Source organism: Colletotrichum lupini, chromosome 10 (assembly GCF_023278565.1).
Source record: "Colletotrichum lupini chromosome 10, complete sequence".
Lineage (NCBI taxonomy): Eukaryota > Fungi > Ascomycota > Sordariomycetes > Glomerellales > Glomerellaceae > Colletotrichum > Colletotrichum lupini.
The window spans coordinates 3,529,562-3,544,389 of NC_064673.1; the positions used below are offsets into that span (position 1 = coordinate 3,529,562).

General features: G+C 35.5%; 1 protein-coding gene across 1 annotated transcript; it reads right to left on the reverse strand.

Moving 5' to 3' along the window:
- Nucleotides 1-537: 537 nt before the first annotated feature.
- On the reverse strand, nt 538-1,221 carry CLUP02_18215 (thioredoxin; the record flags this gene model as incomplete). Its single annotated transcript, XM_049297117.1, has 3 exons — nt 538-817; nt 895-999; nt 1,109-1,221. The coding sequence occupies 3 exons, from the start codon at nt 1,219-1,221 to the stop codon at nt 538-540; spliced, it is 498 nt and encodes a 165-aa protein (XP_049138341.1).
- Between the last annotated feature and the right edge of the window lie 13,607 nt (nt 1,222-14,828).

A 14,828-nucleotide genomic window follows, 5' to 3' on the forward strand; every position in this document is an offset into this window, starting at 1 on the left:
GGCCATGAACTTTCCAATGATGTTTTTTTTTTTTTTATTAAATTTCTTTAAGTCACCTCCCGGCCATAAAGCGGAAACCGACCGCCAACAGCCGATGAATACCGCCGCCCGTCCGCTATCCTTATGACTTCAGATCGACATGCTGCCAGCTTCGAAGAGAGAGACACGACAGGGGGTTTAATGCTAGACGCAGCCATGCCAGAGGTTGATTCTCGAAGGAAAAAAAAAAAGCTCTACTGTAACACAACCATGTTTGATATAAAAGTCCTCGAAAGAAGTAACCATCCTAAGATTATCATATCACTATGACGCGACATCACGGCAGTTACACGTACGAGTACTGGTTTACTGCACGTTCGCTTGGATGGTTCTCGTTGGCACAGTGACAGTATGGCCAAGTGGCCAGGGCCAAAAAATGAACAACTAGTGGTGTGACAATACTACGACCAGCTCTGGTATCTTGAATTATAGACAAATTCTACACGAGGTAGCTCTCTTGTTACTGCCCCTGCATCTTGAGGCGACTGAATCAATTCCTTACTCCTGCTTCGGCTCCTCGGCAGCTGCGGCGGCAGCCTTTTCCTTCTCCTCAATCTGCGCCTTCGCTTGCTTTGCCTCGGGAGTTGCGGCAAGCGCTATAATGGCCTTCTCGAGGGCAGGGGGGTTGGCCCCGACGATTTCCTGAGTCTTCTCCTGCGTATTGAAAATCATGAAAGTAGGCATAGCACGAATGCCGAGTTCTTGGCTCACGTCGGGGACCTCGTCGACATCAATCTTGACAAAGCGAATGCCCTTGAAGTCCGCGTTCTCAGAGTGCCTGTGGGCAAAGTGGGATAATTAGCGAGCGGTCCATGTTGCTAGCACTTGTGACCGTTGTAGATGTTGAGGACGTACTTGACCACGAGGGGGGCGATAGCCTTGCAAGGACCGCACCAGGTGGCAAAACAATCAAGAACGACAACAGTGTGTTCCTTGAGGGTCTCCTTCCATTCCTCGGCACTGGAGTAAAGAGAAAGAGTTAGCATTGGTAAATATTGTGGCAGACGGGGTTCTTGCAGTATGCAACGTGCGGGTTGGCGTGATGGTATGAAGGAGTTGGTGAACTTACGTGCGGACGTTATGGACAACCATATTGGGCGATGTAGAGTGGAAGCTTCGGTATGTTGAAGAGAGTGAAGTTGTCGCGATGCGTTGAAAGGGGCGGAAGAGTCTGGTAGACATGTGGGATGAAAGGAGGGGCAATTTGGCGGTGACGCGGGAGGAAACAAACTATATACCTCGGAGGGGGGAAGGAACGCGTGTGGTTGGGCAAGCAATGGGCGACTGTCTGATAGTGTAATGCAGCAGAAGTTGACGGGAGCAGACCTGAGAAACGGGAAGGAGAGCTCGGATTTGGTGCTTCCCAGTTGTGTGGAATGTGCGTTACTGGTAAGGTGCGGCAGCAGCATGGTAGGTAGTGACATGGACGCTGCTAGTAAATTTCCTTCTTGATTTGTCAGGGGTACAGGGGATCGATGACGCGAGATGCGTCCGTCCGTGGGGCACCCGATACACATATACTTGCATCCATGTGGTAGTTCCCATACAATCGCAAGTACTATCTCGGGTCTGTTACCTGTAGGTACCCCTCCGGGTCGCTGTCCCTTCCATTTTCTTCCCCTGCCGTAAGGTAAACGGCTCGGCCGTCGCGTGGCAGTCAGCTCGGCTGTCGCAGCCCGTCGTGATGATTTCATAACGCATCTTGCAGATTGCCTTCAAACACCGGTAGGGCTTCTACTTACGACTTGCTTCTGTGTGACAATTGCCTTGCTGATTCAGCACAGTTCGGGCTTTGAAGAGGACGCTGATTGCTCGGTGACCTATCCTCACCTGGTTTATTCTTGACAAAATAAAATCTGCTAGACAATTCCAATTGGCATCGGTAGCGGTGCAGTCTTCCGAGGCTGAATAATCCTTGCTACCTATTACCGAGTCCCGCTGCAGATCTAACCGCGCAACGCCCTGCTCCTGCATGACAAAGCCGCATTTTACCATAGTCAAGGCACAACGGCAGCAAACAATTACACAAGGCCGTCCACGACCGACTTTGAAGCTTAAGCTGTAAAGACGCTCTTCTATCATCGCTACGTACTGAACAAGTCAACAATGCTAGTATACCCCATGTCTCGGGCTAGCGAGCGTGGCGAGCCATCGAGGGTTTCGCGGCCGAGGCCCTTAGCCACACTATAAAGGAGATCAATCAACTCCAACTCACAGTCTGTCATACTTGAATGAGTTGCTTCCAGTCGACATTGTTCGTCTGGGTCCGCTCCTCTCTCCAGGAGTATCTCCACCGTGGCCAAATCGCCCGATGCAGTGGCGATCATCAAAAGACTTAGGCCTGCCTCACTTTTCTGATTGATGTCAGCTACCGCCCATCCCGAGATTACCGTCTGTATCAGATTGGCCTTTCCCCAGAAGCACATTATCGGCAGGAAATCCCTGACTGAGAGATTCGGATCGTCCTGAAGTTTCTCCGCGCTCCTTAGGAGCCAGAGGCTGTACTTCTCGTCCGTAGCGATGACTAAAGCCACTGCTCCAACATACCTGCGTCGAGATAAACGGACACCCTTGGCTGAGAAGAGTAGAAGTAGTTCAACGTTCTCTTCGAAACTGCCGTTGAAACTTGATACGAATCTAAACCCATCGTACAACTTGCGCCCAGAGCCCGCTGTCTTTTTAACGATGTTGAGGTAATATGTCAATAGGTGTGCGACATAGGGAAGAAGCTCATAGAGGCTAACTGCTATTAGGGTCTAAAAGAGGAATTACTAAAATCTGCCCTTCCCTTAAGGTATACTACTAGCGCTCTATATATACCTAAGCTACTCCTTTATTACTTAGTCCCCCTTTTTATACCCCCCTAAGCTATTTCTTAACTAATAAGGCCTAATTAGCAAAGCTTAATAAGGTACTCCCTCTCTTAAGTTTTATCCTAAAGCCCGCTTATAGTTTATATATACTATATTAATCCCTTACTTAAGAGGTCCTTAGATATATAATACGATAATAAGTATAAGCAGCGCCCGTTAGCTTAAGTATAGACCCCTTACTTTAGATAATAGCTTTATAATTCTATACCTAGGTCGCTCCTATTTATAAGCCGTCCTTACGGCCGCTAGTACTTAAGTAGTCGTTACCCCACTTTTATTCGCTAATATTAACCCCCTTTTAACCTATTATAATTCCGAATTCTTTTTCTCTTTTTTTTATTTATAATTATCCTTTTTATATATAGTTTTTTATTTTTATTAACGTTTATATTACTCCCTCGTTATATAAATATTATAGTTAATAAATATCTTTTAAATCCTTATTTTTATATACTCCCCGTACTTAAATAAGTCTTTTCTAAAGTCGTTTTATAGTTATTACTAACTCGTTCTAATATAACTATAGCCCCTAATCGTAGCGTTGCTATTATTAATAATAAAACGGTCGTTAGTACTATAAATACGCTTAGTAGCGGCCGCGGTAGTAGTCTATTTAAAAAGCTTAATATCCCCTTTACTCGCCCTAACTTTATATATATATTACTATTTATACGCTATTTATACTAATTATTACAAACTCTTATTAAAAAGAAAAAGAAAGCGAACGCTAAAAAGATCGGGGTTAGCTAAATATACTTACTCCTTTATTCTACTTATATTATATATAAGGTACTTAATCTAAAAGCCGAGTATTATAATTAGCTAGGTTAGTAATTTATAGCCCCTAGTTCGCTCTTTTATTTAATACTTTTTTAAAATTTAATATGCGTTATATTAAGTATATTACGTAAAACTATTTTTATAAAAATATAGTAAGCGCTTAGCGCTATTATTACTCTATTACTTTTCTTAAGTATTATACTAATAGCGTTTTAGGTCCCTAAGTCCGCGGAATTTATAGTACGAACTTTTTAGAGTATTATACTCGCCTTTAATAGCGACGTTTATAATTCGGAGGTTTATTACTCCGTTATCGCTCTATTATTACTATTACTCGGGTTGCTAATATTATTCTATAGCTCTAGTAGACTTACTAAATTACTATTAGTAATATATAGAGGGCGCTTAAGCGCGCTAATAAAGAGGCCTACTTAACCCCTGTTATTAATAATAACAATAATAAAATAGTTATAAGCTCCTCTTGCGCTATGTTTTTATTTTATAATAACGCTATAATTACGCTACTTCGTACTATTCATAACGAAGTACGCCGCTCTAATAATATTCTAACTAATATATAATCGCCCCGCTTACGCTCTATATTCATAACTAATTATTTATAAATTTATTAATAATAAGGAGATTATTTCTTCTATAACGACCCCTAGGATAATAGCTAAAGTAGCCCTTTTATATATAAGGGTAGTCCTTTTATAAATAAAAATAGTCCTTCTATACGTTATAAAAATTAAGGAAACGGTTAGTAATTAGCGCGTTTATGCTACTTAGTTATAACTATATAGCCCCCTTTTTTTATTATTAATAACTAGTTTATTACGTTATTAAGCTCCTTAAGAACTAGGGTGCGCCGCTTAATTAAAACTCGTTTTTTATATATACTAATTAACGCTACGTTTCTAATATACCTAGCTAGCTCTTATATATCTTCGTCGCTACTATATCCCTTTTACTAAATTAAGTATTATTACCTCCTCTTTAGCCCTCTATATTATATAATATCTTCTATTTTATAAAATAGCTCCCCGTCTATATCCTTAATAAGTAAGGGCTTCCGAGGGGCTTCTTTATAGTATTAATATAGCTCGAGTAAGAATATATAAAATATATTATATATTTTATATTACGTTAATATATCTAATTAATAAGCGACCCCCGCCGTTCTAACTATTAATTTAACTTCGAATAGGCCTAGATACTTATTAATTAACTTCCGGCTAGGACGCTACTTCTTAATATTCTTTTTTAATAATAATACCTAATTACCTATTTTATATAATATATCTATCCTAGCTTTATTAGCTTATTATTTATATATCTCGCGTACTTTTTATATAAAAAGTTATAAAGCTTTTTAATTAGCTTATAATTAGGCTATACGCTCCTTAGCTAAAATATTCTATATACTATCTCGAGTCCCCGTTAAGATTAATATAAAGTACGTAAATAAGAACCTAAGTAGGGCCTTAGTAAGCGCTTTACGGATTACTAAGTACTAAGTATTATTATATATAAACTTAGCTAAGTAAAGACGTTATGCCTAATCCGATTAGTTTTAAGTATAGAAGTAGCAAAAGTACTACTCTAAGTATTAGTTCTACCGTTCTATTTAACCGTCCGTTTATAAGTAAAACGCAGTACTAAGACGCCTCTTTATTATTAAAAAGTAATAAAAATAAGTCTAAAACTTACTTATAAATAACGACCCCCTATTAAAAACGATCCCTTTAAGTATTTTAAATTTAATAAAGATCTTTATAAATAGGAGGTTTATAAATCCCTAGGTTATAAGGGTCGTCCTCGTAGTAATATAAACGCTATATTTTATAAATTAGTTTATTATAATAAGTACCGCGTCGTAGGGGCGCCTCCCGATTAGAGTAGTTAATATAAATAAGCCCGTAATAAAGTTTAGTAATATTTCTTATTATAGCCTAACTAGGGTAAGTAGGGGGCGTAATAAGCTATACGGCTTATAATAACGAGGCTTCGTTTACTAGTATACTATATAAATATTAATATAACTTTTTATATCCCTACTTATTCTATTTTAATAATAATAGCGTTTTAGTAGTACTATCGTCCGCTTTATATTATAATATCTTACTATAAGTATATCGTAATATACTTCGATAACTTCCCTCTTTAGCCCCTTATATAATAGTACGTAAGCGCAGCTACTATAATATAGTAGCCCTTTAAAGTCGTATACTTAGCTTTATTATTACTTCTTCTTAGCTAAATAAGGCCGTTAGTTCCTCTTAATCTACTACTTATCCCTTATAAAAGCGTCCTCTTATTAAGTAGCCCATAGTTAACTTATTATTAATAACCCCTCTTTATTAAATACTATTTTAAGTACTCTTATCGTATTAAAGTCCTATAAAACGAGTAGTTCGCAATTTATAATTTTAATAATAAGCTTAAGTAGCTCTCTAAGTATTATACTATAACTCTAATACCTTAGGCTCGTAGCCCTATTATACTTCTTAAAATATTCCTCGGAGTTCCCTCGAGCTAGAGCTCTTAACCTCTTTTACTTACTTCTCTATACTACTACTAGTTCTATTTCTAAAATACTTACTATCCCTTTTACTTAGGAGCTGCTCTTGCGGCTCGTTTTTATATACTTTATTATTATAACTCTAAAGGGCTCCTATATTTTTAGTATTATAAAGGTTTTTTTTTATTTTTAATAATAGCTCCTCCGCTCCGTTATTATTACTACTTTTACTATAGTTAGGTCTCTATAATAGTTTATTTACTAAGTTCTTTATACTTAGCTTAAACCTAATTTTAATATTAAACGCTACGAGTTTATTTAATTAGCGCAGCTATTTCCCGTTTAATCTCTTTTTTATATTTAAGAACTATAGGTTAAAATAATCTATAAATACTACGACTTAATCTTAACTATAAACGAGGTAATATCGTTAGTTCTTTAATATATTTATAATAACTAGTAGCTCCGCGTCTCTTATACTATAGTAGCTCTCCGTATCCGTTAATTTCCTTAACTTATAAGTAATTAAGTACTAATTACCCTTAAATAATTACGTAATTACTAAGCTAATAGCTCGAGCCGAAGCGTCTATTTATAACTATATAAATAGGGTAGGGTCGAAATATTATAGTATTAGTACGTTAATAAATATTACTAATAGCTTTTTAAATAACTCTATAGCTAGTATTAGTAGCTCTAATTATCCCGGTTTTACCTTCTTTAGTAAGTCTATTAGAGGTATTATTATTTTAGTATAGTTATTAATAAATTTATAATAAAACCCTATAAATCTAAAGAACGTTTATATATCTTTAACGCTCCTCGGAAGTAGCTAATTTACTATAACTTCGGTACGCGCGGGTTCTATTTCTATACTTTTATTAAATATAATATACCCTAGGAATCCTATATATAATATATAAAACTCGTATTTATTATTATTTAGATATAGGTTTTATTACTATAGTCTCTATAGCACGCTACGTATATACTTTTTATACGCTACGTAGTCGTTACTATATATTAAAATATTATCTAGGTATACGATATAGACGGTATTAACTAGGCTACTTAGAACGTTATTAATATATACTTAGAAAGTCGTAGGCGCGTTAGTTAGCCCGAAAGGTATAACTAAGTACTCGAACTACTTATATTTAATACGAAAAGCCGTCTTTTACTTATTACCCTTAGCTATATATATATAGTAATACGCGTTCTTAAAATCTAGCTTCGTAAAAATAGAAATATTAAATAGTCTATTTAGTATCTCTCTAATTAGTAATAGCGGCGTTCTATTTTTTTATATAATCTTATTAATCGCTTTATAATTAACGTAAAATTGTAGCTCTCCTCTTTTCTTAAGTATAAAGAGGATAAGTACTCTTACTAAGCTTATAAAGGGGCGTATTTAGCCCCTAGCCTCTATTTTTATTAAATAGTTACGTAAAATCTTAAGCTTATAATTTAATAATAAGTAAATAGGTCCCTAAGGAATAGGCGCTACGTCGTTTAGCTTAATATAATAGTCGTACGGTACTTTATTTAGTAATAAAATAGCCTTTTTTTTTAAAAATAAGTTATTAAAGTCCTAGTAATATAGCTTCTAATCCTTAGCTACGCTCGCTAATACTACGTCGCTATTTATAATTAAGTTAATTACGATATACGCGAGTATTACTAAAACTAAGTCGTTTAGTAGCCCTTTTTTTAGGGCGTTTAAGTAGATATATCGTTCGTAAATTAAATACCGCTACTTTTTTTATTTCTAACTAATTAGCGGGTTAATATCCTCTAACTAAGGGAAACTAAGGATAAGTATAAGTACTATAATATTAACTATTACGAAGCGATATAGCTATGTTTTTATTATATAGTTACTATTAGTAATTCGAAGCCGTAGGTAGTAGCTTTTTAGCGTTTTTATTTATTTACCCTCAACGTTTATTAGCTACGGTAATAAGTAAATTCGTAAATTAGCGTTAAAGTTATTAAGTAGCCTAATACTAACTACGTTCCCTTCTACTCCTAAATTAATAAGGGTGCTTAGCTTCTCTTATACGTAGTTTAAATATATATAGGTCGGGATATCTAAGCGCCGCCCTTATTAATCGCTAGCTACTCTCTTTATTAGGATAGTATTTAAGCTTATTATTAATCCGCGCTACTTAGTTAGAACGAGGTTTAATTAATAGCTAGCGGCCTTATACCCCTTTTAATTATATTTATAGTATATAACGCTCGGGTAACTATTAATAAAGTACCCGGTTTTACTATAATTATAGTATTATTAATACTACTCCCGTAGTTACGGGTAATCCCTTATAATATAGCTAGTCTCTTTATAATTATAATACGTAATATCCTTACTAAATAAGTTACGGTATATTTTTTATATATTTAACTTATTAACGCCCCGGTATCTTCTTACTAACTCGTTCGAGTTTAAGTTAGAATATTGCTTAAAGGACGTTCATAAGCTCCTTATTAATAGCGAGGATTATTTAATACGTCTTATTAATAATACTAGCTATAAGTAAGTCCGTAAAAGTTCTATTTATAATATTATTATATAAGAGATTAGGCTATGAGCACTTAACTAGCGAGGCTATAATATAGGTATAGGTATATTATAAAACTAAAGCTTATAGAGTCCTTCGTAAGGGCTCTACTTCTTAAAAAGTTCTTTTATAATAAGATCCGTATACCGGTTACTAAGTTATTAGCATCCTATTGCCGGCCGCATCCCGAATCTATTATAATTACTCCCCCCTTACGTAACTTTAGTCCCTAAAGTCATTACGTAATATCTTCCTTTAACGTTAATAATAAAGCTATTAACGTCGTTATTTATAATAAATTCCGTAAGGCGTTAATAATGTCCTTTCTTACCTAGGAACAAGGCATTGCTCCTATCTCCTTATTTAACGGATGCTTTATTATTATTATTTAGTAATAGCGCGCCGACTAGTTACTAAGTTAGTAGTATATATTTGTAATAAAGTATTCTGACCGTCGTAATATATAAGAGCCCGCCCAACCTCGCGGTTATTATTATTACTAAGCTATCGATTATAATAAAAGATTTTTTATCTATTACTAGTTACGTATTTATTTTTTTTTCCCTCCTTTTATTTAGCGACCGTTTTACGAATTCTTTCTTATATAACTATACTTTTCTTTTTATAATATTCTAATTTTATATCGTTTCCTAATTACGACTCTCTCGCTATACTATCGCTAAGTATCTACCGAAATATCTACTATTTCGTATATCTAGGATATACTTAATATAGAGTATAATTTTAAAAAGGGCTTCCGCGGTCTCCGTAGTAGTGCTTTTTATATACGCTACTTAGTTAGTCTATATCGTAATATTAACGAGCTTATTTATATCGCCGGCGCTTACGTCGCTAAGTATATTATTTATTAAATTAATAAAAAGAAGTATTCTACTATAAGTCGTCGAGTCCTCGCTAATCCGTTACTAAAACATTAGCTAACGATATTTCTTAAGTTCCTGAGGAGCTATATAGCGCTACCTAGTTTACTTAAAATACCCTTATAGAGTTCTATAATACCGAGGAGTAGGGTAGCCTTAACTTTTATAAGCGCGGCCGCGTTTTTTATACTTTTAGCTATATTACTAACGCGTAAGAGAAGGTAGCTACTTATATCGCTAACCCGTTAGTAAGTAATAAAATAAAAAAGGTCTACTTTAAATAGGCTACTCTCTAAGAGCTCGCTACTAACTACGAGTATCTAAACTTATTAATCTTAATTATAATAAGTCGTTAGTAATCGTTTAGCGAATTTTCTTTTTACTAACTTAGATTTCTCTTTTTAAGCTAGTATCCTTAATATTAATAATAAAACTAAGATTATCTCCCGCCTTAGTCGCCTCTAACCGGCTTATTTTTATAATAATAGCCGTGCGACCGCTCTATAAAGTAACCTCGATACTCTAGCTTAGTATTATAAAGAGACTCCTAAGGGCGTTATTATTATGCATATCTAGGAGTTTTTTATTTTCTTTACTTTTTATAAACGCGTCGCTAAGTTCTTAATAAATAAGGTGCCTACTTATACCGTTATTATATATAGCGCTACCCTTATTTCCCGCGGTCCCGAGACTTAGACTCTTATTAAAAAGCGTACTCTTATTACTAACTATATTCTTAATAATAACGACGAGCGGGACGACTTCGGGTTTAAGTTTAATAAGTCCTAGTACGAGGATACCGAATTTAAAGAGCTTAGTAGCGACTTAGAAAATTCTCTTTCTTAGCGTTATAATAAGCGCTACTATCTTAATATTAATAACTCGCCGACCCCTACCCGCGACGCTCTCTTTAGTATAAACGAGGGTACCCTAGCCCTTAGTTATATTATTCTAAATCTTAATAAGGCTAGTATTGTGCTCTTCTTACTCTAAGTAAAGGCTCTACGACGGCTCGACGAGGCTATTACTCGTATTAAGGTTAAAGCCGCGGGTCGTAATAAATAGTTCGACGTTACTAAGTTCTTTACGAATATTAATATTACTAAGGTCCCTTAGCTCGACTAGGACTACGAGAGCGTTACCTCGGATAACGTCCCCCGTCCCCGACCCGTTACTAATAATAATAGCGTTACGGCCCCTACTTTACCTCCTATTCTGCCTCTTATTATAGCTCCCGTTATGCCTCTTATTATAGCTCCCGTTATACCTCTTATTATAGCTCCCGTTATACCTCCTATTATAGCCTCTAATAGTAACTAAGTAGCGAACGCTCTACGAACCGCTACTATTAATATATATAATACTCTATACGACTTCGACCGCCTCCCTCTTACTTATCGTAATATTAATAAGGTTAACGGCCTTATTCTAAGTAGTTAGCTAAGTACGCGTACGAAGCCTCCCCGCTTCTTATTTACTGAGCGGACTACTATTACCAATTATTAAGCTTTAAAAGTATACGCTAGAGCCGTTACTATTATTATTAATATTACGTAAGTTACTCCCCCTACGTAACTAGATCTTAGCAATCTCTTAGCGACGTATTACCGAGGGTTATAATACTATATCTTTTTTTTAAAGATTACGCTAAGCTAAATAAAAAGGGTTTTATAGTATATTATTAATTAACTTATCTTCGGTAACTTTTTGCTGCGAACTTAACGTTTATTATCCCATTTTATATATACCCTTTTTTTATAACGTTCGAATTTATTAACTACTTCCGCTACCCTTTTAAAATACTTAATAGGCTCCTACGTATTATACTTAGTAAGCTACCTAGCCTATTTAACGAGATATTATAAGTTTCCTCTCTCGCTTTATATCGTAACGATTTCTTTAACTTCCTAAACGTCTTACTTATCCTTTAACTCTAGAAGATTCGCTATTTAGTTACCGACCGTTTAGCGATTTCCCTATAGCTTAAGCTAGGAAACTAGGAAAATATTATATATTTTCCGATACTACTCTAGTAAATATACTCGGTAAGCCTATTTCCCTACCCTTTTGGCTATTACTATTTTAATATATCTCGGCGCTAGTTTATTATTCTTAAATCGCATATTCTTTATTAATAGGCCGACGACCTCTCCGCGATTAAACTCCTTTAGGGTATATTTTCTATTATAATAAGCTACTTAGCTCTTAGAAGCTTATACCTACGCTCGCGTAGCCTAGGCCCTAATCTCCCTAATTTTCTAGACCCTTTCCTAAACCCCCTAGACTATAGCCTTATAATTAAGCACATATTTAACGTACTTAGGGTAGTAACCGTATAGTACTATATACGGGGATACCTTTATAATAGAGTATTAACTATTATTATATATAAACTCGGCCTCCTCTAGCTATACTACTTACCTATTTAGCGAGCCCTCGGTATAGATCCTTAGATACTTTTCTAATATTTAATAAGTTCGCTCCGTTTAGCCGTCCGTTTATAAGTAATACGCAGTAAATAGTCGGCGACGTATTACCCGTTCCTTAGCGAACTCTTCTTAAAATACGCTTATAAAAAGCTTATTTCTATCTATAATAATACTTTTAGGCATACCGAACTTATATTCGACCTCCCGGTATAAGATATTTACTATTTATACTACGTTAAGTATTTTAATAGTAGGTAGGAACTTCGCGAACTTTATTATATAATAAATAATAACTACGATACTATTATACTCTGCGCCGTTATTACGAGCGCTCGGTAATAGCTCTATAATAAAGTTTATAAATATTTCTTAAAATAGGTATAAGGGTAGTAATAGTAACTATAGCTACCCGTATAGCTTATATTTTAGGGTTATAATTCCTAAATAATGCTTATAGTTCTTAACGTATTCCTAAATATCTCGTTAGATATTTTCTTAGTAGAACTTCTTTTAGATTAGCTCGAGAGTTTTCGTAGCTCCTATATAACCTACCCTATAGTCGTCGTAGTATTAATAAAAGATCTCTATCTAAAAAGACTCTACCTAAAGAATAACGAGTCTTTTTTTAAAAAATAGTATGCCCTATTTATTAAGCAAATATACTCTTAGCTCGCCGGCCGTAGCGCGAACTCTTACTAATTATAATATATAGAACTCGTCTTTAGCCTATAGTCCTTTAATAAGCTCCTTAGTCTCTAATAAGAAACGGGAAGCGAATACCGTTTCGCCCTTTATAAGCTCTTTTATAACGGGGCGTAGGATATACTATTCCGGTATAATAACCCTAGCTCTATCCGACTCCTCTTTATCCTTACCGGACCGTCGACGAGCGTTTACTAATAACTCTCTTACTTTCTTACCTCGAGTCGTTACGGTAATAACTATTACTATTTTATTAGTACGCCCTATAACACGCTACTAACGTAGGGGAAAGGATTCCCCGTCCCTAGAGCTAGCCGATATTTAGCTAGGATCGTAAAAGGAGGCCTTAACTACTTAAATATATACCTTAGTAATATTATTTTATCTTTTTAGGCTAATTATCCTTCGCCGGACGTCGGGCGGTAGTTCGCTAATAAGACGTAGTTTCTAAGCTAGTATAAGGAGGACGTCCTTATAAAGCACTTCCCCCTCTATATAGTCTAGCCTTCTAAATAGACCGTCCGCTAGGTTCGTTTTCCCTAACCGGTATTCTAAGTTAAAGTTAAATATTAATAGTTTATATACCTACCTCGCGAGCCTTCCCTAAAGGTCCCGCGCTAGTGTACCGATTACTCCCTTAAGTACTTAGTAGTCCGTTAGGACTATAAACTTTTATAAAAGGCCTTAGAAGTAGTAAGCCTAGTGCTCTAGCCCTTTTATTATAGTAAGCAGTTCTTATTAGCCCGTAGCCTATCGCTACTCCGTATCTATAAGCTTCTATAACTAATAAGTAACGGGTTACTATTCTCTATTAGCCTACTATAACAAAATTACTATAATAGCTTTAACTAAAGCGTCGGTTTCTACCCGTATAATACGTTATAAGTTCTAATACGTAAATACGGTCGCCGAGGTAAAAGCGACCTTTAGCTAATTAAACGCCTCGTCTACTTCTTTAGTCCACTAAAAGTCCCTTATCTACCCCTTTTTTATTTTTAGTAATGCTATTATCGGTATAATAATACCCGAGTATTTAGTAATAAACTTCCGATAGAAGTTATAGAACCCTAGGAATACTTAGATATCCCTAATAAACTCTAGCGCTTTTTAATTAGTAATCGTTCGCACTCGTAACGAGTTAATCTCGATTCCTTTTAGTATAATAATATAACCTAGGAACTCGACCCTCTTTTAATAAAACGAGCACTTTAATAGTTTAATAAAAAGCCTATATAAACGTAGACGTTAGAGGACCTTCTTAATATCCTCCGTATACTACTCCTTTATTATTAAGTAGATCATTAAATCGTCTATATATACTATATAATAAGTATCTAGCAGGTTAGCGAGCGCTTAGTAAATATACGCTTAGAACGTCGCGGGTACGTTCGTTAGCCCAAAAAGTATAATAATATACTTAAAGTAACCGTATCGGCTCCGGAACGCTATTTTCTATCGGTCTTCTTTTTTAATTCGGATACGGTAGTAAGTATCCCTAATATCTATCTTTAAAATCTATTTCGCTCCGCAAAGCCTATCTAAGAGCTCGCTAATAAGTAGTAATAAGTATCGATTCTTTATAATTACCCTATTTAGCCCGCGGTAGTCTACGTAGAGGCATAGCGTGCCGTCCTTCTTTAGTATAAAGAGGATCGGTACCCTAGCCTTACTAACCGAAGGTATAATACGACCGTTCGCTAGGTTCTTAGTAATATACGCGCAAAGCTTATCGAGTTATTTCTTACTTAATAGATAGATAGGACTATACGATAGTTTAGTACCCAGAACTAGGTTAATAGAGTGTTCTACCCCGCTATATAACTACGGTCCTTTTACTAACTACTCGTCGAACGTCTCTACCTCTAATTAAAGTTCTAGTAATAGACCCCCTCGTAATTTAGTCTCCGTTACCCCTACGATACTTCTTATAATAATAATATATAATATATACGCCCTCTCGCGATTCTTAATAATATCGCAAGCTATTATTTTTAGTTTAGTAACTAAGATAAGCTCGTACGACTATATATTCGTCGCTATAT